The following is a 24,566-nucleotide window of genomic DNA, read 5'->3' as shown; positions in this document are numbered from 1 at the left end:
TTTCACATTCATATCTTCTATCTTTCATCCCCCTTTCTTGATTAACTTCCATCGTCCTTCTCGAGTCCGCGTAGCTTGCTATCACATGACTGAGTATAATGACACACCAAAAACATTTGCATTTCATGTAGTTTACACCTACATTACCACATATAAGCATTTCATACATACATATAGATATCAAAACTGCATCACATCCTGCACACAACACCTGTTAGCACAATTTACACTTGCATTATCATATTCATCTGCATAACATAAATTCACATTTGCATCATGCATATGCATATAAAACATAAAAGAACAAATATATTGGATCATATAAATATTTGCATCCATATCATAAGCATCACATAGAAACATCTCATCACATAGGTACACATGCATATAGCTGCCGCAAAGATGAATCATCTCATATATATATATATATATATATATATATATATAAAGTGTCATGATACAATGATGTCAAAATCATATGGCTACAAAATCACCCGCAGGTGTTTACAATACAAAAATGGTACAAATACTGATACATAGGGAGCCCTCTAAGGCTATGATGAACTCCCTCCCTCGGAGCCGCTTGGCCTCGATGGAATCTGAACCCTTGAAGGACCCGCCCCAGGATCACCCTGCCTGTCCCCCCTATCTGGTGGTGGTGGAGGACCCATGACCCCACCACTCAATGCCTGTCTCCTTCGGCTCCCTCCCGTAGCTATCACTGTCCGCGATGGTCTATGGAAGCTCCTCGCCCGCTGATCTACTGGCATGGCACCATAATAAAGGTCCCTCCAGTAGGCAATCTCCTCTCCGGCTCACAGGACATATGCGTAGCCTGCTCCTGTGTCCTTCGTCGCCTGCCTCCCTGCCCTCAGTGCTGTCTCAGCCTCCGTGTAGCGCTGAATCGCCTGATCCCTCTCCCACTTAGTATCCCTGAGCCTGGTCCTGAGACAGTCCCTCTCCCTCTCCAGATCCTGGATCTTATCTGCCTGGCCCTGGTAGATCTCCCTGAGCTCAATCAGCTCATCTTCCTCTGGATCCCCACCCTCTGCCTCTGCCTGTGGCTCTCCCTCTGTGGGTGCCTGCCCCTGTGCCTGTCCCTATGCCTGTACTGGTACTTGAATGGGTACCTATCTCGGTACATGCCTAGGTCCCTGTACCTGTCTCCGTCCCTGCTCCTGTGCCTGTACTAGCACCTGTCCCTATACCTGTCCCTATCTCTGTCCCTGTGCTCTAGGACCCTGTGCTGCTGGTACCTACAGGGGCAATCCATCGTGACCCCTCACCACCTGGGCCTGTCCCTCCTGTCCACCCTCCCTTCGAGGTGCCACCCTCCTCTCCCCAACTACTCCCCTTTGCCTCCGTCGGCCTCGGCCTCCATCACCCCCACCATCATCATCATCATCATCATCTCCTCCTCCATCTCCCTCCAGTAGCTCTCCTGGATTTGTCAATCGAGGGAATGGATGCTCGGCCCAATATGCTGCATACTCTGCATCCATCCCGACGTCCTCGATCTCTGGCCACATATCCCAGGGTAGGGGCACCATCTCTGCCAGCTGTGTCAGTGCCTGATCATATAACAATAAAGGCCCGAACTACGCCTGATCCCTCACTATGCGGGCATACATACCCGAGCCTCGTGGCATCCTCTGGATCCTGCCATACTGCCTACATACTCTATCCACCAACTGTCTCTCTAGTATATAGGGCATCCGCCCAATCAGATACCTGCTCCGGAAGGTGTAAGGCAGCTCCACTGCATCATCCTCCCACTCCTCGCATCCTAGATACGGCCTCTAGATGACTACGTCAATGTCATCTATCACTTGCCGCCAATGCTCTAACTTGCCAATCCGCGGCTGCGAAGTGATCATGTCATACAGATGAACAAAACTCCATCCATGACCTCTCCCTCTGAAATGTATCGGTCGCGTAATAGGCAGATGCTCGTATGCCCAAACCTGCAGTAGTGTCACTCCACAACCCAGTCCCACTAATCCATGGTATACAAACTGGTGAAGCTCATAATATAGGTGGGCCAACACACATGGACCCCACGCATATCTAGTGTGCTGCGTCACCAGTGTCTCCAGTGCTCCTCCCCAGCCCATTGCCAACCCCCGTGTCGTCCTGTCCGGACATAGGAACCCACTGATAGCTCCTTCGATCACAGCTGGCAAGGCTAACCCTGTCGCGGTTATGGTGTCCCATGCCACATGTCCTGCTCTCATCTCTAGGTCGGGATCCTGAAACACCCGTTTCAAAGCCTCTCTGTCTCCGTCGCGATCATATGGAATCAGATCTCCATCAATCGGTATATGCAGAATCCTGTAAACATCCTCCAAGGTGACTGTCATCTCACCCATCGGCAAATGAAATGTGCAAGTCTCTGAATGCCATCTCTCAGCCAGTGCAGTCAGAAAACCCATGTTTGCCCGAAACTCAAGCACATATAGCACGTGTCTCAAACCCATCTCCTCGATGGCCGCTCTATCCTGAAACAACAACTCCGGTCGCAACCTCTGTGTCGACGGGAATCTCTCCCGTGACTCTAACATAGGCAAATACTCCTGCAGTCAAGAACATCAATCATGTCAGTCATTGTGGCATTCACTGTTCATCACAAAGTGCTACTTTTTATCTAAATGCATATGGTTATCTATCCTAGTGACACTCACTGTTCATCACAAAGTGTTGCTATCTATCCTAGTAGTGCTCCCTGTTCATCACAAAGTACTACGTGTGTGACACTCCCTGTTCATCACAAAGTGTTACTCACATTTGCACTCTCTGTTCATCACAAAGTGCTGCTCATACTTTGGGTACTCCCTGTTTATCACAAAGTGCCTTGATCTATCCTAGTCTTCCTAGAGGACCTGCTTGAGTGTATCCTCTCAGCAGCTTATCCAATCGACAGCGTATGTTCATCACAGAACTACCGATTTGACCTAGAAGACAAAACCTTGCATTTTCCAGACATAAACTCGCTTATAGACTGCACAAGCGCGCCTAAACAACATAGACGCGCCTGTTTGACATAAACGTGCCTATATTGTTCACAAACGTGACTTTGCAACATATACACCCTTGAAGGACGTAGACCCGCCCGGCTTTGGCACAAATGCGGTTCCAGACACAGACGTACCTGGCACTGACACAGACACGCCTGTCAGACACCGACGCGCCTGACACTGACGCAGACGCGGTTTCCCAGTTTTTGCATTTTTTGCACCCTACTTCTAAGCGCATTTATTGCTCTATTCGGCATGCATTAATGACAAAAGAAAATGTGTCAAATTACGAGGAGGTTTGGTGGTACTTACCGGCTCTCCTACCTCTGCTGGCCTCTGAAATCGTCTAACGCGGTCGAATCTGTGTATGAAAGCCATCGCTGCTGACTGCTGCTGCTCTTTTCTCGCTCTGCACTTTGATCTCGTGAAGGTGTAGATGACAATGAGGATGTCTTTTGCCCGTGGTCTATCTTATAGCCTACCCTAGCCTTGGCCTTCATTTTTTGAGTCAGTCTTCGTTATCCCGTGACTCTGTCACTTTATCCAGTCAGTCCATTCTATCTTGTCTTTCTTATCGAGAGATTGTCTGCAATCTTTCCAGACATTTTCATCCAATCTCTCGAGGGGGCATATCATTCCCATCTTGGGGCAACTATGTATCAGTTCATCTTATCTTCTTTGAAACAACGCGACAAGCCGCATTGTCTCAAAGAGGGGCAAAATGTAGACACCTAAAATTGTCATGTTTAATTAAATAAATATTTTATTTATTTAATTATCTAAGCCTAATTCTTCTATTAATTAAATAAATCCTTATTTATTTAATTAATTCATTTATCCTCTTCTAGCCTTATTTCTCATTTAAATAAATACATTTATTTATTTAAATTATCCTTTTCCTAAATTAAATAAATATTTTATTTATTTAATTGATCCCACTTCTTCTATTAATTAAATAAATCTTTATTTATTTAATTAATTCATTATTTTTTTCTACACATGACACATGTCATTCATCTCTTAATTCCTACACCACCTACCCCTTTCATTATTTTACTATTTCTTCTACCTACCCTCTAATCCTAGCCGACCTCCTTTTTACACCTCTCAATCTTATCCCTCCATTTCATATTGTGTCTTCTATTTAAGGAGATGCCTTCTTCATTATCAAACCCTAACAACTTGATCAATTGACTACATTATGATTCTACTTGCAACCACATTCTGTTCTTTGTTGAGCTCTTGTGCATATAAAATCTGAGAGCAAATATATCAAGCAAGATCAATGGAGATAGGAAGAATGGAGATCAAAACCCTATTGGACATGTGATGGTATAATCTTTGTGATTTCATGTGATTTGTATTGTCTTAGGCAATCTTCATATGTTATGGTGGATCTTTGTTGTTGTTAGGCTAGGGTTTGGTGGTTGAATTCATTTAGCCTTTCAATATTGTTATTATTGTTATCCATTTTCACCATATACAGCAGCATTACCTCCCCGTTATGAAAATATTGATGAATATACTTGTCCACCTCAATAGTTTTGAGGGATATGCTGCGAAGAGAATGATGGAAGTTGGCATTAAAGAGCAAGACATTCCAGCTAATAAAGGGCCTATTGTACAAAATGGGACTCGACCAAATTCTCCAGAGGTGTGTGATACAAGAGGAGATTCCCAATGTATTGAAGGAAGCACATGATAGACTTGCCAGAGGCCACATGGGACCCGACACCACCACACAAAAGTACTATTGGTAGGACTATGGTGGTTGACTCTATACACAAACTCTCATGAGTGGGTTGTCAGGTGTGACACATGCTAACGGGTGGGGAAACCATTGAAAAGGGATTTTATGCCCTTATTCCCCTCTCAACTAGAGGAGTTGTTTGAAAGGTGGGGGCTAGATTTTGTGGGACCACTGAAGGCCAATAGTATGCACAAATGTCGATACATCATTGTGGCTGCCAAGTACCTTACAAAATGGGCAAAGGCTAGAGAACTTTTGGATACTACTGCAGTTAGTACGACAAGATTTCTCTTCGAGAAAATCGTAATGAGGTTTGGTATTCCCATCTAGATCACCAGTGAATGGGGGGTCCATTTTGTCAACCAAGTCATCAGGACAATGATAGTGGAGTTCAAAATTTTTCACAATTTGTCCAGTCCATGTACTACCCTCGGGCAAACAGTCAGGCATATTCGACTAATAAAGTACTAGTATCAATCATCTGCAATTCATGCGGAGTGGAGCAGGAGGATTGGGAGGAACAACATAAGGTGATAACGGGTCACACTTTGTTCTAGCTCATGTACGACTAAGAAGTCATCATGCTAGTTGAGTACACCATACCGAGCCTATGGATTGCAACGAAGAACATGCTTGGAAATGAAGAGAGTCTAAATAAATATCTCATGAACCTCACATGGTTGGATGAATGACGGATGATGGCACAGTGGGTGATGAAGATTGCCCAATGAAGAAAGAAGTTTTAGTGTGACAAACACCTTCAACGGATGGACTTCCATCCGAGCCAGTTACTTTTGAAGTACAATGGTTGTAATGAACTTTGACCTGGGAAGTTCAAAGTTCATTGGTTGGGACCATATAAAATCAAGGAGGTGGGAAAGAATGGGAATCAAACTCGAGCCCTAGAATAAAAGGTCTTACACTACCTGTAGACACCTAAAAGTTGCACAATGAATTAAGTGAATTTTATTCATTTAATTATCCCTAATTCTTCATATTAATTAAAATAAGGTTTAACTGATATCCCCTTTTCTTCTAATTGGCCCATTAATCAAATTAAAGATTTGGTTAATATTCCCCTTTTTCTATCTAAGTGATTTTAATTAAATTCATGTTTAATTAAATGCCCCCTCTAAGACATTTTAATTAAATTCACATTTAATTAAAATCCCCGTTGCATTTAAATAAATCAAAATTTATTTGAAAATCCCCCCCAGCTTGCAAAATCCTACAAATGCAAGTTGCATCCCCTATTTTGGCTAAAATAAATCTTTTTTTACCAAAACTGCCTATTTTCCATCACCCACTTGCAAAATCCTACATCCCCTTAATCATTTTTCTAGAAGCCTTTCTAATCCTATCCTAATCATGTCTAATCTCCTAATCATGTCCTTTCCCTAAATTTGAGGAGGTCACTTCTCAAATTTGTAACAAAGTCTTCTAAATGAATTTAAGACTTTATTTCTTCAACAAGTTAACTTGTTGAGTTCCTCAAATTTGGAAGGACTCTTACAAATTTTTCCCCCAAAGTCCTATTAACCATTAATGGTTAATTCAACCTCCCCTCATGGTTAGAGACTTTCTCTCTAACTTAACCCTCATCTAACCCAAGGGTCTCATCAAACACTCATGGATTTGACCCTAGTTATCCTATTAACCCTTGCACAAGAGTTTACACTTTGGGTAAAGGCTTTATCCATTGGTTATCTACTAACCCAGCCATAACCTTACCTCCTAAGGTAACCACCATGTCTCCTCAGGAATTTAATCCCTCTTACATCTCCTTTCAAGCCCTCTCAAGATGACATTTGTCAACTGGGGATTGGATTGAATCCCTCACATGGATTGACAACTTTCAATCCTAGTCCTTGTTGAGATTACTCAATCTCAACCATCCATTTCTCTATTTTCTCTATAAATAGAGCCCATTTCTTCAATCAATCATCCATCTTCATTTGCATCTAATCTATAGCTAAATTGTTTTGTGTAGGTTACTAAGGAGCTCCATTGTCTTCTCTTAGCATTTTTAGACCATCTTAGTTGCATTATATCATAGATTTCATCATGTTTTAGTATATCATGCTAGTTTCTTTTCCATGCTAGATCAATCTCATGTTCATAACATTCTCATGCTAGCTTAATCTCATGCTAATCTTCTCATTTTGGTAACATATCTAGTTTCATATCCATTTAGCATATCACTAAGATCTTAGTTGCATTCCATTTAGATCTTAGAATCATACATATCTCTCATTCTTTTGATAGTCATCCTAGAGATCAAGTGCTCTTCCAAGTTGAGAGCCAACTTGATTTGAAGGATCCTTGGAGATAGAGAAAAATGAGACAATTTTAGATTTTTTGGTTGATTAATATGTTTTTCTCATTTGAATCCTCTAACATAATGTTTCATTGGTGTGTTTCAAGTGTTTTCCCTCTTGCAGGTGGAAGACCACATTTTAGGCATACACTACCTAATAAAAAAAACCTCTTCAATGTTTATTATGCAAATGATACTGTGCTATTTGTTAACATTGAGGAAGACAACTTCCACAATTTAATGCAGAAAATGGATTTTTCTATCAAGCATCTAGAGTTTAATTATCTAATAGGAAATCCATTATTCTCAATGGAACTACACCCCCCAGATTGGTTCTGCAGTTATGAATTTCAATGGGGAAGCCCTAATCTACAATTCAAATAATTGGGAATTTAATTTTCTATCAATCCATGCCTCAAAGGCATCTAGTAACGGATTAAAGAGAAAATTGAAAAGAACATTGACAAATGGAATAAACAGTACCTATCCTTAGCAAGGAAAGCACAAATTTGTCAAAAAATTTTATCCTCGTATAGCCTATTTGGCTCTTTAGTAGCTATCAAGTAATGAGATTCAAAAAAGGATTAGGAAAACCCCTTGGTCAGATGAAAAAGGGAGAAGGAAAAAATATTTTGTTAAGTGGGAATGGTGTTGTATGGAGAATGTTGTGGGTGGTCTAGGGTTGAAAGACTTAAGACTACATGGGGTTTCTCTAGTTGTTAAGTGAATCGTCAAGGCCTTGCAAGGGATGAACTTTGGAACGCATTAATTAGGAATAATATCTAGGAAGTTGTCCCTATGCAGGCCAAAAATTGGAAGCATTTACCCATCTATGACCAATAAATTCTCCATGATTCCTATTGGTTCCAATGTCTTTAGAAGCCTATGGAGATCTTGGGAACATGTTAGAAGCAATCTCCAAGATAGTGGTGGTCTAAGAAAATAAAAGACCCTTCTCTCTAGATCATTGTGGTGGAACCTAGAACACAATAACAAGCCTCTTGCACTTCTACACAGTTGCTCAGCAGAACCATGTTCTAGTAAGGGCATCAAATGCTTAAGGACATTCTTGATACTGGGAGACCGAGATCATGGTCCTTCCTTTGCAACGACTTTGGGATTAGCCCCCTCAAACTAGAGAACTTATACAATATTAAGAAAGGCATGTAGTAATATAAGTTTTCTTGCTATACAAGAACTTGCTATTGATATTCTTGATGCTTATAAATGGATAGATGGAACTAAATTGAAGAATGTGAAAAGTAAAGATGTCTCTAATTGGTACTAGCAATATGGCCAACTATATTAATGGCTTTTGGAATCTAGATTTGACTAAAAAATAGTGGTCAATTATATTTAAAACATTATGATCTAGTAAGATTGAACCCAAAAAAGCTTGTTCTAGGTGGGTGTTATTATTATTAATTTATTATAGAGATTACCTTGTTATTTTAGCTTAGACATTTGTAGTATTTGTCAAAAGCATATTTCTTTGAATGCTTCTTTGCTGGGGAGGTTCAAAATATATTTTTTGCTAACTTAGATGGATAGGGGGATAATGGTTGTATTAATTTAAAAGAGATCTTGTATGACTCTGTACAAAAATTAGACAAAACATTAAATTTATTTTAGTTTATACTTCTATTGAAATTCTTTGGATTATTTGAAAATATAGAAATGAGGATGAATTTCAAAAGATAGGGAGGGCATTCACTAAGTCTTCAAGAAGACTCAATAGTGTTTAATGTTTCTTTGTGGGTGACTATGACCATGGAGATCACTAAGGATAAATTCGTTCAGCTAATGAAGAATGGAGTTGTAGAGGTAAACAGGAAGAGGTAAAACATGCTAGACAACGACCATTTGGTTAAGCTGACAATATTCCATTACCAGGAGCTCAAAAGGAGGTACAATAATCAATACTCAGTGGACAATCTAGAAAAGGGAGTACAAGTAAAAGGTGGACCAAGAATCCTTGCCAACCAAAGAGTAGAGAGTGATAACACAAATTTCTAATGTATTGGTTTTTGGTATATAGTTCTGTAGTCACATAAATCTGTCCATTTTAATTAAATGAATATTTACTATTTATTTGATTAATGAACCCACTAGCCACCAGTTAATTAAATTAACATTTAATTAATTCATCTTCAAACATTCTCCTATTAATTAAATAAATTTTTAATTATATTTTAATTAATTCATTAAACTAAATTCACAATCAATTAAATGAATAAATCCTATTTATTTCATTTAACCCCCTTTCCTCTTTTAAATAAATTAAATAAAACATTTATTTAAATCATTAAAATCCCCCCCACTTGCATTCTCCTGAAAATGCAAGTTGCACCTATTTGTTGAAATAAATGAATTTTATTTTAATAAAAATCCTATTTTCCCTCACCCACCAAACCCACTTGCAAACCTAAATTCCCTTCTAGATTCTTCTAACCTCTTCCTAATTAGCCTAATCCATCCCCTAAATATTGTCACATTCCTAAGCAACTAGAAGTCACTTCTCAAAGACTCCAAAGTCTTTGAAAAACATTTAATGCTTTATGTGTTCAACAATCCAACCTCTAAAGTCTTCCAAACCACTAATGGCTCTTACATGACCATTAATGGCTTTTACATAACCATTTATGGTTAAATCCACTTGCACCCATGGTTAGGGACTTTGACCCCTAACTCAACCCTCATGTGTCTCCTCAAGCATTTATTGCTTTGACCATGGTTATCTTCACTAACTCTTGCACAAGAGTTTATCCATTGGATAAAAGCATTATTCTTTGGATAATGAATTTATCCATTCAACTCAACCTTAACCTTACCTCCCAAGTCAACCCTCAAGTCATGTCAAGCATTTAATGCTTATTTCCTCTCCTCTCAACCCATCTCTTGTTGACATTTGTCATCCTGGGATTGGGTTGAAAGCCCCCATATGGATCATTAAGCCTTCAATCCCAACCCTTGTTGAGATTACTCAATCTCAACCATTCATTGCTCCATTTTTTCTATAAATAGAGCTCATTTCCTCATAATCCAGATCCTAAAAACCTTGTATGCATTTACCTTATAGCCAATTTTAGAGAAAAGCACTTAGCACAAATCACTAATATATTGTCATTTGGATTAAAATAAATCATTTTCATTCAATATCATCTAATATTAGCTTTTTGTTTACACTTGCATTGCATAAAGTAAATCATTTTTCATCTTGAACCTCCATAAGACATCCATAGTGCAAAAAGATGCTGAGAGTTGCACTTATTTGGAACTTGGAGAGGAGATGAACAAGGAAGGAGAAGCTACCAGTATGATAGAGAGCATATGGAGGTGTTTAGTTACATTTTGTAGATTCATTAAGTTTTTTATTTGCCTTGTAGTGTCTTCCTTGATATGCTTGCTTAGGATAGTGTTTTCCATGTGATTTCTAACACTAACAAATTAGTTTCTTGTTGTTTGTGTTTTGTTATCATGACTAATCCTTCCATTTTGCAAAGCATCAAGTTCCATTTTGCTGCCCATGAACAGGTTTAATATAGAAGGGGAGTACACACATCCTGTTGACACAACGATCACTTACAGTCTATATGGACAGTTTAGATTGCTTAATTATGAATGGTTTTTGTACATGATGATCACTTACAGCTTATATGTACAGGATGATCACCTACACTTTATAAATACACATGTTTGTATTTTTATTTATTTTTGCTTAGTACATGTGTTTGTATATCTTAGTAAGTAGCCAACAGGTTTGAAGACAATCTTCTATTATGTAGAAAGCATGTTATTAGAGAAATTTGTATAGTGAAGATACAATCCTGAGACCTTGCGTGGTCTAATTCAGGATTGCGAATAGCTTCCTGATCCATATAATTGATTGTTCAACTATTTCTAATAAAAAAAATATAAATATCCACACAAATAGGCCTAAAAATATGGAGAGATATTAATTAAAAATTATTTTGAAAATATTATATTTTTAAACGAATATAATATTTTCAAAATAAATTTGTGCAGTTTATCAAAGATTCCAACCAATTTGTCTAGTTTATCAAGGACACCAAGTTGGACACTCAAGACACTCTTGTGAGCTTCGATGTGGTATCCCTCTTCACTAAGGTCCCTATTCTTGACTCCATCAAGATTGTCAAGCATAAGGTCAATGAGGAGATCGCCTCTTTGGTGGAACTTTGCTTAAGGTCAACCTTTTTCTCCTTCTGAGGTGTTATTTATGAACAGATTGATGGAGTAGCCATGGGCTCCCCTCTCTTGCCGGTTATAGCCAACTTATTCATGGAACATTTTGAGGAAGTGGCCTTACATTCTTTCTCCCTCAAGCCAAATTGGTGGAAACGATATATGAATGACACCAATATTTGTTGGCCACATAGCTTGGAAATGTTAGAGGAGTTTCATGCTCACCTCAACAACGTTTCTCCTTCTATCGCCTTCACCAAAGAGCTTGAATCTAACAACCAATTACCTTTTCTTGATGTCTTAATTTGTAAAAAATCTGATGGATCCCTTGGTCGTCAGGTGTTTCGCAAAACTACCCACACTAACTTATATCTTCATTTGGCTTCTCATCACCACCCTAGCCAGAAAGTTGGGATCCTCAAAACCCTTGCTTTAAGAGCCCATCGGATTTGTGGCAAGGATAACTTAAACCAAGAGCTCTCCCATCTTCATCAAGTCTTTAGATTGAATGGCTACTTGAACAAACAGATCACTAGGGCCTTCCTCCAAGCCAAATCTTATTTCCTCTCCATCTCTAACCCCTCGCCCTCTCCTCCTTCTCTGGCCCCATTTGTCTCTCTCCCTTATGTTGAAGGCATATCACACAAGATTTCAAAAATCCTTCAAAAAAAAGGTCTCCGTTGTGCCTTCAAACCTGTTTCCACCATTAAGAGGCATGCTCCCCCGCTTAAGGACACTAGGGATGCCCTTTTAGAGTCAGGTGTCTACAAGATTGTATGCTCATGTGGAACCCCATACATTGGAGAAATGGGTCGTTTGTTCATGACTAGAATAAAAGAGCATAGCGTTGACATTAAGCATGAACGTGCCCTCAAATCAGCCTTAGCTGAGCATTCGTCAACTACCAAGCATCATATTTGTTTGGAGGACACTCAGATATTGTGTAGGGAGAACAACTTTTTCAAAAGGAAAGTTAAAGAGGCCATTGCTATTTTTCATCACCCCTCCAATCTTAATCGCGATGATGGGTTAAACCTTAGTATCTCGTGGCACCCATTACTTTCTGTCCTCCAGTATCATCCCCGCCCCCCGCCGTGACTTCTCCCCCTCTTTCTTTTATCTTTTTCCTTTGAGCGTCTCCTGCTTCCTCTTTTGGTTTATTTGCTTTTTTGTATTATTTATATGTATATAAACATATGCATATGTGTGTGTGTGTATATATATAAATTTATAAAGTTTATAGTTATTTTATTGTTTCTTGTTTTTAATAGATGTGTTTGTGTTGCTAGGCTTTCCGTTTTTTTCTTTCGGTGGTTATTCCTAGGGGTTTTTTGTCTTCCTAACTTTTGGTGGTCTTTTTTCTTTTTCTTTTTTCCTTGATCCTTGTGCCCTCCCTTACCCCTCATGTCTTTATATTTTGTCTCAAATCTGCAACTCAACATCTTTCATGTCTTTGGAATTCTTTTCATCCTGATGATGAATCACGGAGTGTGATTCGAAACGTTGATGGAAAAAAATACACACAATCGAATCCAGAAAAAATTCATAAGAATATTACTATTTCAAAATATAAACAATTCATTATTATAATTGAAAAATGCTTTTGAACATTGATTATCTCAAAATATACGGATCATATACACATTACATGTTTATGCAAAGTAGAAAACTAATAAATAACATACAGAATAGTTTTTTAATATGTTGCTTCTACTTCTGAAAACTAAAAACTATTGTAGAAGAAATCATATTATATTTTGATTTATTCTAATACTCAATTCGAATTGTGGTAAGAAGTCTTCTTCAATATAAGAAATTCCAGGAATTATCTAGGTTCTAATTCACTTGTTGAGATTTCATTCCGAGAAGAAATTGTGGGAATGAAACTAACATTCGGGCTCTGACTGCTCATGCTTACATACGCAGGTCTGGTTGGATCTGGTAACGGTACAGAATTACTAGATATCATTGTAACAACACTAGATATCATTGGACGGCTGTCGGGATCAGCCTGTGTACACAGAAGTCCAATGTGAATGCATCTTATCACTTGCTCTTCTGGGCAACTTCCCGCCAACATAATATCCAAAATTTTGAGAGCATGCCCTCCTTTGAATAGTCTCCATGCCTGCACCAACGGTCAAACATTCATGAATATTCACTCTCTCATCTGAAATAATGGCTAATTGGGTAAAATCCAAATTCCTACCCATTCCAATAGTCCCATGCTCTGCTTTTCTTTTGAAAGATACATGTCTGTATTTTTTCTTCCACTGACAAGCTCTAGGAGTAAAACTCCAAAACTATAAACATCTGCTTTTACAGACAGCTGCCCACCCATAGCATATTCTGGAGCCATGTAGCCACTGCATGCGTCAAAACAATCGTTTTTTAAATGTTTATGTTCATGTTTATGATATCGCGCTTGTAGTCAATTAAAATCCAGCTCATGATGATACGTTTACAGTTTAATTGACTAACAAACAGAAAAGGTAGAAAAACGTTCTTACTAGGTTCCTGCAACTCTTGATTGGATTTCAGTTTCATTATCAGAAAAAAGTCTGGCTAAGCCAAAGTCGGCTATCTTAGGATTGAGATTCTCATCAAGCAAAATGTTGCCTGCTTTGATGTCTCTGTGAATTATTCGAAGCTGCGAATCCTCGTGAAGGTATAGAAGGCCGCGAGCGAGTCCAATAATGATATTAAACCGCTTTTGCCAATCGAGCGTTCTGCGCTTTACTGGGTCTGTTTTTGTTTCCATTTTAAACAAAAATGTAAGTCACAGAGTAAATTTAACACTTGTTATTTTGGTAACAAAGAAATGACTCACCGAAGAGGAAGGTGTCAAGACTTTTGTTGGGCATATACTCATATACAAGCATCCTTTCGGTTTCCTCGCTGCAACATCCAAGCAAATTCACAAGGTTTCTGTGTTGAATATTTGCCACCAGTTCCACTTCATTCATAAATTCTCTTTTTCCCTGTGCAGATCTTGCAGACAGCTTTTTCACTGCTATCTCCTTTCCGTCGCTAGTCGTTCCCTTAGAATTTGAACAAGCCCACATCTGTATAAGAAAAATCTTAATTGAAATATCATTGGTATCCAACATAGTACTGTCTACAATAATTCATACCTTATAAACTGGGCCAAAGCCTCCCTCTCCAAGCTTATTGTTATCACTAAAATCCTGTGTTGCTTCGATCAAAGTTTCTAAGCTGAAGGCAATTTGCTCTTTCGTAAATAGCCTCCTTTCTGGGCATCTCCATATATCAGAGTTGTGATAAACTAGTTATTACACAGAAAAAATTACAAAACAATAGCAAGTAAAGCTAAAGTAGCACCTTCATTATGCTTCACAAGGGTCGCTGGATTCATGGAAACTGCAGGTTTAAGTTTTCTCAACATTGTAAGTGAACAGGCAACGAAGATTAAAATCACGCCTATTGTGATCCCTAATATCATCGGTAACCTTTTTGATGACTTCTCTGCAAGGCACCATTTAAATTATCATTGAAAAAAGACTCTGTAAAATATCTACTAATATAAATCAAATAAGGAACAATTCAAAAAACCAGAAAATTAATCTTGGTGTTACAAATCAGCTTTTGCTTGCATAAGAAAATTTCATGTGTAGTTACATAAGTTTATGTTTTAAGTGCACGCCAAGCGTGCAGTATTATAGGTTTATAATAAAAAGATGGCCTGCTACAGTGTCAGTTATTCATTTTAAAGAAGATAATTGAGAGAGAATTTTCATGATAAAAAAGGATAAGTTACTTCTTTTATTTTCCTAAATGATGTGGCATACAAATTCATATGCACACAAGTTGGGATTGAGTGTTGGACTCACTTGATATAATTGCCAATTCAAATGTATGGAACGGTTTACTCTAACGTCTTTCTGATGTATAAGGTATATAATGCTAATATATATAGTTGACAATAACAAATGATAACCATGTCTATGCTAATAAGTCTAACACAATGTGTGGTATGTGTGGACAAGATATTGCAAAGTATCAAACCCATGCGGTGCAGATTAAATGAGATGCAGAATATGTATGGTATCAAATATCAAACTTATCTGGAGCCAATTCTTATTACACAAGGTCTAACACACAATAGAGGCACATATGCATAGCAAGTTCTTATAATAATGTTATAATAATGTGATACATGATGATTATAAAAGTTAAAGATTGAGGTAGTTATAAAGGCTTATGCTCAAATAACTCCCAATTGTCAAATGCATAACTTAGAAGGTTGTTGCTTGTGTTGTTTTATGTGAAGTAGCAATGGTGGATATGCCTACATGTAAAAGGAAAATACACATTGGGTGCAATTGCATGTTAAGCTAGTTTGCACATAATTCAACAACATTTGCAAAATAAGTGATTTTCTTAACGATTTGATTCACAAAGTTGTGTTCAAATCATACACTCTTTCTTGAAAAGTGATTAGAAAGCGTAACGCTTGATCTATCTCTTTTTATTGCCATATTGTTACAATATTCTAAAGAATGAGAGTGGGTCACCTAATATACCTCTCTTTCTTGTCATAAATAGTGCATTAATGAGCCACAACTAATTTCATTTGTTCTTATCACTCATGGTAGTTAACAAAATAAACACTAAAAATGATTTGGGCACTGACAAGCCATAAGATAAATAGTGTAACATAAAAATCAATATTATAAACACTATTTGTGTGCCCATTAAATCTACAAGTCCAATTGTTAGTTCTAAAATAAAAAATTAATTATTTAAAAAAATTGAAGAGGTCGAAATCCTTTTCGACATCCCAATATATCTTTTATTTTTTTATGAATATATCTTATTTAACTATGCATCAATTGAAAGAAAATAATACAATATTCACAAAAAATGGGATGATGATAAAAGAAACACCCATGAGTCTTAGCATATGGGCATATCCTTAACATATAACCAAAAAGTACAGACCAAGCCCAACAAAAATTAAGCAACTAATGCAAATCCTAGTAGAAGGGGAGCATTATCATCTAGCTTCCCCCAAGCATTAGCGAGGGTGGAGTCATCAATTGGCCCCCAATTAGTAAGTACATTATCTTTAACATTCTTCTCTAGGGGTGGTTGAGTGTGGTTTGGGGCGCTGGGGAGTGGAACATAGGGAATTTTACTAGTGTTTATCTAGCCAGTGTCCTATTGAGGAGAAGGTGGACACAAGGGCTTAGAGAATTCTCCACAATAGAAAAGTCCCTAAGATTTTGAGGTTACCAGACCATGAGAGAAAGACCCATGGTCACCATGAATGTCCCATTCGGTAAAGTGGCTATGTCCACACCTATGCCCACATCAAAAGGTGGAGTCAATAGGGACCTACGAAATAATGCAAGGGGCATTTTCCTAGTGGTTTAGTAGCTCTTGGAGATGAGCAACTTGAAGTGCAATTTTACTAGCTTGTACCTCAATTTGCATAAGCACATTAGAGAATATCATAATTTTAGAATACACAACTTTAGAATATAATGAAAATCTCTTTTCAGTAGAAACGCATTTAAATAAAATAACATTTCTATCTTTTACATATGTTGAACAAAATTTCCATCTTGAAAATTTGTCATATTTGAATAAGCTTCACAGATAGAAAATACTAATCTCTAAGCAAAATCATGTGCCACAAGAAGGAATTGAGCTTGAAGGGCCTTAAAAAGTCACGGAGCAATTCTAGGCTTCTCGAGCATGTGGGAAGAATTAAAAAACAAGCTTGAACTCCTCAAATTAGCCATAAAATGTACAATTTGGAGTGGGAATGCCCATGTGGGTGAGGCGGATATCCATAGGAAGGCACTTTGCAAAGATGCATGAGCAACTCAATTTAGCCATAAAATGGACAATTGGAGTGGAAATGCCCATGTGGGTGAGGCGAATACCCATAGGAAGGCACGAAGCAAAGTGATCCAATTTTGGCTAAGAATGGCATCCCAGACTCCTTTGAACTCTTTTTGGCCAAACCCTGTGAGAGGATTGTAACTGCCAGCGAAAATTAAATTGGTCCATGACCATAAGCAGATGAGGTGAGAGCCAAGAGTACCCCTTAGCAGCAGGTTTGTGACTCCAGAAGGTAGTGTCTGGATACCCATTCCAATCTTTCCACCAGAGTTTGACACAACGCACTCCCAATTTGTGTAATGAGAGTACGGAAATCAAATCCAGAACCATCTGGTGCGTCTTGTCTTGATTGGAGATTCGACAATTCTGTTTGGAATCTGGCTACGGAAGGAAATCAATGGTGGCCGGATGGATGAGATCCGACAGGATTCTGATTGGACTCTTTTAAAGAATCTGAAAGTTTTGGTCCAAGGTGAGAGATCACCAAATGGATTATTGATTAATGGACAAACCATCGTTAAAATCATCTCCATCCTAACACAGCTAGTGTTTGAGTGCCCTGGATAATGCAGATCAAATTTCTTTTTGTCTTATCAGAGAAAAGAAATTTGCAGCTTTCTCAAACTTCAACAAAAGTCCAAATTGAACAATTTCTAAATAACAGCTATTATGAATTGACACAGGAACTGGCTACCAAAATCTGCCAAACATTCTTAAACCAGACATAAGCTCTTACCTCTCGTATACATAATGAAATTGAGAATTTCACACCCCTATTCTACCTCTATATCTCAGATGTTTACAAAATTAGGACATCACACTGAAATTCCCTGTTTTTCCCTAAAACAATGAAATCTCAAACCACCTGGAGTCTTTTTCCTATTCCAGCGCAGCTTCAACTAGTCACTTCTATGTTCTTGTTTTATTCCCTATGCTTCCTCATCTTATTTTAGATGCTTCAAATTTGATAAACCCCTCTCTTACTTATGCGCCCCTGCTCCTATCTTGCTACTATGCAGCCCTTGTTGTTTTTGTTTTCAGGTCGCTTTTTCCTTCTAGTTCTCTGTGCAATTTTATTAAATTAAAAAAGAATGTACTTCCAGTTTCCAGCGAATTTCATTCCTTTGTCTGTTCCTTTATTTCTTGCTTTTTAACGGGCCTATAATTACATCACCTCCTATGCGCATCTCTATCTCTACTCTGCGCCAACCCCATCTTCCAGCTGCCTCGCCATCTAGCATATGTTTTTTTTTTATTTGTTTGAAGTCGATGCGCTAGAGTTTGCAAAACTTTAGTAAAATCAGAAGGAGAAAGCCAAAATTTCAGGTTATTTACAAACTATTTCGAAATTGAGATTTGATCAAATCAGGATGCCCTGCATTATTCATGGTAAGGGGAGTGCCTATGTGCAGACCTTTCCAGGCTACATAACCATGAGAGAAGCCAGAACAAATGCAATAATGAATAAGAATTGAGAGCCCTAATTATCAATTTGCACGCAAGGCCATACCATAAATTAATCTCAGCGAGCCAAAGCTTAGAAGGGCTGGTGCGAGTTAAAGTTTCTTCTCAATTTTTGGTAGCACAGTAAGCCAGAGCTTAGAAGGGAAGGGCTGGCATGAAAGGCAAAAGATATGTCAAGAAAGCAAAAGACTTCTCCATGATCAATCCATTTTTAGTGTGAAAGGCAAAAGGTATGTCAAGGAAACAAAAGACTTTTCCATAATCAATCCATTTCCACTAGAATGAGACCAGCAAAATGGGTTTAAGTAAAAAAGACCATCAACTTGTGAGTAGTCATTTTGCTAAGAAGAGGAGAAAATCAATCAAGCCCTCCAAAGTGTCTTGACATCCCAATCTACCTTACAACTATCAAGCCCTCAAGTGTCTTGACATCCCAATCTACCTTACAACTATATATTAAACAAAATAATTGATTGATGAAAACATAGATTTGGCGGCCAGAGATACTAACTTGATTTTGCCTGTGAAGGTGGATTAGCACGACCCCTGTCTACCGGTGGACTGGGCGTTGATGTTGGTGAAGTTGTGGGAGCCTCGGGGTCAGAAATTTTGTGTACATGATATCCCACCATACAGCTTTTTGACGTAACTTGAGCTGATTCTTTTGAAGAACAGCAGCTCTCCAATAATTGCTTTGCTTCGAGCAAACAAGAACTACAATACGTCTTGGATAAATCACTCGAGCACCTAACTAAACCGATTACCTCATCCGAATTTGAGTATTTGGTTGGCTCTGTCATAACGAAATCCTTGTATGGAGGATAGTTAGCTAGATCAAACGACATACTGGAGAGAAGACTAGAGGTCGTGGATTTGAAACTCTGTATATTGCCTGAGAAATCCTTAGAGTTATTTATTATAGAAAAACTAGCATCTGGCTTCCCGGAGTCAACAAAAGGGTATATCTCGTATCTCACTGTGCAGCTTCCTGACATAGCCTGAGCTCCTTGTCTTGAAGAACAGCACTGCTCCAGCGCTTTCCTTGCTTGAAACAGACAGGATTTGCAATCATTGATTGATATATCTCTCCAGCACTGAACTAAGCCGTATATATTATGCGAGGTTGAATAGTTGGCCGAGCCAACCGCAAATAAATTAATCTCAGCGGTGTAAGCTTTATCAGACAAATTGGAAAGAAGACCAGAGGTCGTGGACTTAAAATCTTGTATATTGTTTGTCACACTCTTCGTGTTCTCAAGGAGAGCAAAGTTGGTATCTAATGTTGAAATGAAATTGGAGTTGTCATAGCGCAAGAAGCAGTTATCTATCCACACTCGCCCACCTACGTCGTTGGCGCAAAGTTCTTGAATAGTGCTATTTGCCTCCATGAAACAATTTGAGCAATTCGCTGCTGATATATAACCCAAACACTGTAGTAGGCCATAAACTTTATTGGGAGATGGGCCACGGGAAGAAGTGTTAAACCCTGAACTTTGAGGTGCATTACGAGACAGATCACTCATAACTCGATCCAAGTTTGTGGAGTATGCACTCCCCTCTGTGTAAGTTGAGGAATTATCGCAGATAGACCATCGGTACTCACAGAGGACAAAAGGGAAAATCATCAGAAAGAGCAAAGGAAGAAACATTGTTCCTCCGAAAGAAGGGTTGAACCTTATCAGTTAATGATAATTTTACACTTCTTGCCGTGTAAAATTGATGAATAAATCAGATTTGTTGTTTACATATAGCGGACAGAGTTCAACCTTCACAAAAGCTACAAACATGACCTCATGATAGCATAAGGAGAGAAGTGCAGGTAGAAAAAACTTCACTTGAACCTCATCTTTTTCCTTATTCCAACTCGTGAGTGTTCTACAGTCAACGATCAAATTATTGACAATTTGAGAGTGATATTGTGCAATGCATGGAAGCTCCATCCTGTTGTAAGTCGTTACTTACTAACTACCCACTTTTGAATTTTCTGTAAAGCATTTTTTTTGTCAAATTTACCGATCAATTTAGACTGAATTGCAACTTCCATGAAATGAAAGTTTTTAATGACTTTTGGTCTCTAATATTTGAATGGTTGAAAGCTGATTTGACAAGTAATAAATAAAATTTCAATCAATAAATCATAATTTCTATTTTGATTATCTTTTATGTCTCTGTTGATCATATATTTTGTGCTATGAGTTTTGATAAAATAATATGTTGCTTTTGTTATCTGTTTCTCTTAAAAAAAAAAAGTTATTACAGAAATTATTTTTTTATTACTAGCATAATTGGTTTCCATGTAGTACACTCTATGATGCAATACCATTATGTTTTCATTGATCTTGATGTGCAAAGATGACAAACTCTATCAATCCACTCCTCTTTAGATATTTCCCACCTCCCTATTTGGCCCTAAGATTTTGCGAACCATTCCTTGATCAGACTATTAGGATTACAGATTTCCATTTTATATATGTTCCTATAAAGTGTTTTTGCTTGTCATGCAGGTTTGAATTGCTTGAGATAAAAAAAAATTTCTACTTCAGTTGTTCTGTGCACAAGACAACTTTGACTTTCTCTATCACATACCTTATGAAATTAGCATTTGCATTTGAGCACTCTTGCATGCTAATTCCTCATTTACTCATCCAATTGGCATTTTGATTCATACATGTCTTCTTTCTTCTATTTAGCTTTTCCTTTGCTACTATTTTGAGCTAATGGTGTCTTTTCGTGTTCTTTATTTTTTTTAAATAACCTAACAACACAATCATTGTCGCTACTTCAATTGGGATGGTCCAACTTCAACTAAGACAATCTCACATGGGAATATGGCTTTTATTTTAAAATTGCTTGTGATTAAACACCTCGACAACCTTTTTGTTTGTCTCTATTTTGATGTCAATGTGCTGCCCCAAGCTTCACAACCATACAGCACCAATGCAACAAGTAACCCAAATAATGTCTTATTTGTTTTTCAATCATATAACTCAACAAATTTACATCAATTTTGAGGCATGAATAGAGCTTTCCAACCCCCTTGGATTATTTTTGCCCTATAAGTCTCCCAATTGAGGCTATTATGATACTTAAGGTTGTGATAAAGGGTTCAATTTTTTATACTTGTTTTTTATAAGGGTAAATGAGTTTTACAAGGACCCGAAACCTAAAGTTTTACAATAGTCAGCCAACAACCAATCCGGCAAGAAACAACAGCAAAACAGGGGATCAACCCCAAACAAAAATAGAGACAAAAAATGCAGATAGACAAGCAAAAGAAAAAAAACTCTTATTTGAGCGATAGCACCAGATCCTTGTTCTTTTGAATGGAAATCTTGTTGATTTCCTCAAGTTCCTCCATGATGAATCTGGAGGTACCCTTGTTGTTGTTTCTGCTCCTACTTCTCGAACTGGGTCCAGTGGTTTTGTTGTCTCCAGCAGCCACTTTATCTCCTCCAAGATCTTTCACCGGGTCACTATGGAAGGATCTGTAATCAACAACCATCTCGTTAATCTTTTCAAGCCCCTCAATGTTGTTGTTCATGGCTTCTTTACTAATGTCGACAAGATTCTTGAGATTTTTCTTAATCTCAACCATAGATTGTTCCACCTTATCAATCCTTTGTTCATGGTTACATTTCATGACCTCAACATTCTGAGAGAGTTTTTGAGTCATGAGCATGAGTTTTTCCGATTTGTTGGGTTCAGGGGAAGCAGTGAAAATGCCAATTATTTCCTTAACACCCGTCTTGAGGGTGTTGATTTCATGCTCAACCCATTCCCAGCAGCGCTTCTGGTGGCTTCCATGACAAGATTCATCAGACTACCATCTTTCCCTTGATTATCTTTTTGGACATTGATAGGGATGTCTAGTTTGATCTCTTGGTCCGTAGTCTTCGGGCTGTGATCCTTCGCCAGCAACTTATTTTTTTTGGTGAGGGGTTCGGCCTTAGAGATTAGCTTGCTATTGGTTTTGTATTTACTAGCTGCCCATCTGGGGGGGTTCTTGCTACTAAGCATCCTAAGGTTTGACCATCTTATCCTTTTCATCTGCAAGTTCATATTTAGGGTCATCAACAGGAACCCCACTATTATCGAGGTCCATCTCCGAGTCAAAGACGTCTTGGACCTCCGCCTGCATACCAATCTTGGCAAGCGGGGGCACAATTTCAAGGGATTTGGTGTGTTCCATGATGAGGACGATAAGTCCCTCACGAAGAACAGGGTTGCTAGGGTTTTCCAAGTGCTTTTCTAGGCTATTTTCAAGGGAGGAGGCCAAATAAAAGGGAACACATATTAAATGTTAACATCATAAAATCAAATTTAATGGAATTGTACTTATGTTTACACTAGTATTTATGATTTAATGTTTTGTTGGAGGTCACACACCACATGATAAATTTTGATGACGAGTGTCTAATAATGGGTTAATGAAATGTAACACATAAAATTTTAAAATAATATTTTTTTTAATTTTATAGTGAAATTGCTAATTAACATGTGAGAAAAATTACCAAATTATTTAGGTGAAATTGTCAATTACCATAAATCAGTATTTCAAAATTATTAAAGCCAAAACACATACTAGTATACAAAAGTGGTGAATTTGTTAAATAACAATTTTTGGTATCTCGTGATATGGAGTTTGGAAACGATAACAGTAAACCCGACCTCTTCCTCTGGATTTGTTTCATTATGGTCATCAGAAGCGGTCCCTCCTTTATGTCGGAAGTCGAAGTGTCGGGTTCACCCAAGGCTGAGAACATAAGAAGTGGGAGTAGCATAAGAGCTTGATAGCTCCGACCTTGAAACATCATTCCGGTGAACACATCGACAAGAAACACTGGTGGTGGGCATCTCATTGATGAGGGGGACAGGTGCTAACGCGTTTTCTTCTCTCGAATCCTCGTGGCAAATGATGGCTTCTCATGCAATGTAGTTTTTATAGGACCGACCAACAACCTTTGACCCTTATAAATGTCCTTACCGGGCATCCCACTCAACGCTGTGGGGAATCTTAGCTGGGTGTGAGGCCCCTACTATTCTAAGGGGGTAGGTAGGTGGGTGGGTTGGGAAGAAGAAATTACCACCCCAACCCCTCCCAACTGCATAAATTATAGACGGTACGACCGAAGGCCCAACCCCACAGAGAGCTCACAGAGGAGCGACCACTCGCCTATAGTTTTTTATGGGCTCACCTCTACTGCACTGACCGCCATGAAGAGCTCGCAGAGAAGGAACCCGTCCAAGAGCTCACCCATCCAACTCGACCGAAGGCCCTAAAATTCTATTGGGGTTGAAAGGTTGAACAACCAAAGTATTAGTGACCTTTCTTGTGCCCTATCTCAAATAATGGGTGACCCTAATTCCCGAGGTGAAAACTTCTAAGCCCAATTCGAGGGCCCCGAAAATTCTATGGTTAATTAATCAGCTCGCTAGAATAACCCGAGCCTTGGCCATTATTCACCAGCATTTGGGAACCCGACGACGATTCTTCAGGCTTGGCGGAATGAACATAATACCTACTATTTGGGGTTCCAGGTGTGAAATCCACGTGTCACAGGTGATCAAGTGCTTAAAGCCCTATTACCCCGTATCAAAGCACTGGCTATGCAGCGGACAAAATGGCCCGCCCCATGCCATGCATCCTCATCCACCATCCCACATACGACGTACATGACTTTTGCGAAAAGGACAGATCCCCATGCCATAACTGTCTTCTGTCAGAGCTGTCCCTTCAATCCTATGGGAACTGTGCCCAGATTTGCTTCCCCACTCCCGTGACATTTTTTCAGTTTTTCTTACCAAATCCGTGGGGGGGGGGGAAAGTTTTTTTCTCTAAATGCATGATTATATGTTTAAATTGAAATAATTTATTTTAATATTTTTTTATAATTTTTTATTTATTATTTTTAATTTTTTTGGGTTATATTTGTAAAATAATAAA

General features: G+C 38.4%; 1 protein-coding gene across 2 annotated transcripts; it reads right to left on the bottom strand.

The window, feature by feature from the left end:
• Window positions 1–12,985: 12,985 nt before the first annotated feature.
• LOC131061067 (cysteine-rich receptor-like protein kinase 15) lies at window positions 12,986–20,423 on the bottom strand. 2 transcript variants are annotated; one of them, XM_059219988.1, is made up of 7 exons: window positions 19,134–20,423; window positions 14,630–14,773; window positions 14,422–14,540; window positions 14,118–14,352; window positions 13,798–14,032; window positions 13,497–13,653; window positions 12,986–13,415 (listed from the first exon to the last, which is right to left on the bottom strand). In XM_059219988.1, exons 1-7 carry the CDS (start codon window positions 20,269–20,271, stop codon window positions 13,113–13,115), a joined length of 2,331 nt encoding a protein of 776 aa, XP_059075971.1. In that variant the 5' UTR covers window positions 20,272–20,423; the 3' UTR covers window positions 12,986–13,112. The 2 variants fall into 2 exon arrangements, with proteins under 2 accessions (XP_059075971.1, XP_059075972.1); XM_059219989.1 differs by having other exon boundaries at window positions 14,118–14,328; window positions 19,134–20,422.
• Between the last annotated feature and the right edge of the window lie 4,143 nt (window positions 20,424–24,566).

The sequence above is a fragment of the Cryptomeria japonica genome, chromosome 4, assembly GCF_030272615.1.
Source record: "Cryptomeria japonica chromosome 4, Sugi_1.0, whole genome shotgun sequence".
Taxonomy (NCBI): Eukaryota; Viridiplantae; Streptophyta; class Pinopsida; order Cupressales; family Cupressaceae; genus Cryptomeria; species Cryptomeria japonica.
This window is presented reverse-complemented; position numbering and strand designations above follow the sequence as displayed.

Coding starts and splice junctions, on each gene's coding strand:
- LOC131061067 (XM_059219988.1), bottom strand. CDS start 20,271: ATGTTTCTTCCTTTGCTCTTTCTGATGATTTTCCCTTTTGTCCTCTGT. Junction 14,541..14,629: donor CCTTGTGAAGCATAATGAAG/GTGCTACTTTAG, acceptor GGAGATGCCCAG/AAAGGAGGCTATTTACGAAA. Junction 13,654..13,797: donor TCAAGAGTTGCAGGAACCTA/GTAAGAACGTTT, acceptor TGACGCATGCAG/TGGCTACATGGCTCCAGAAT.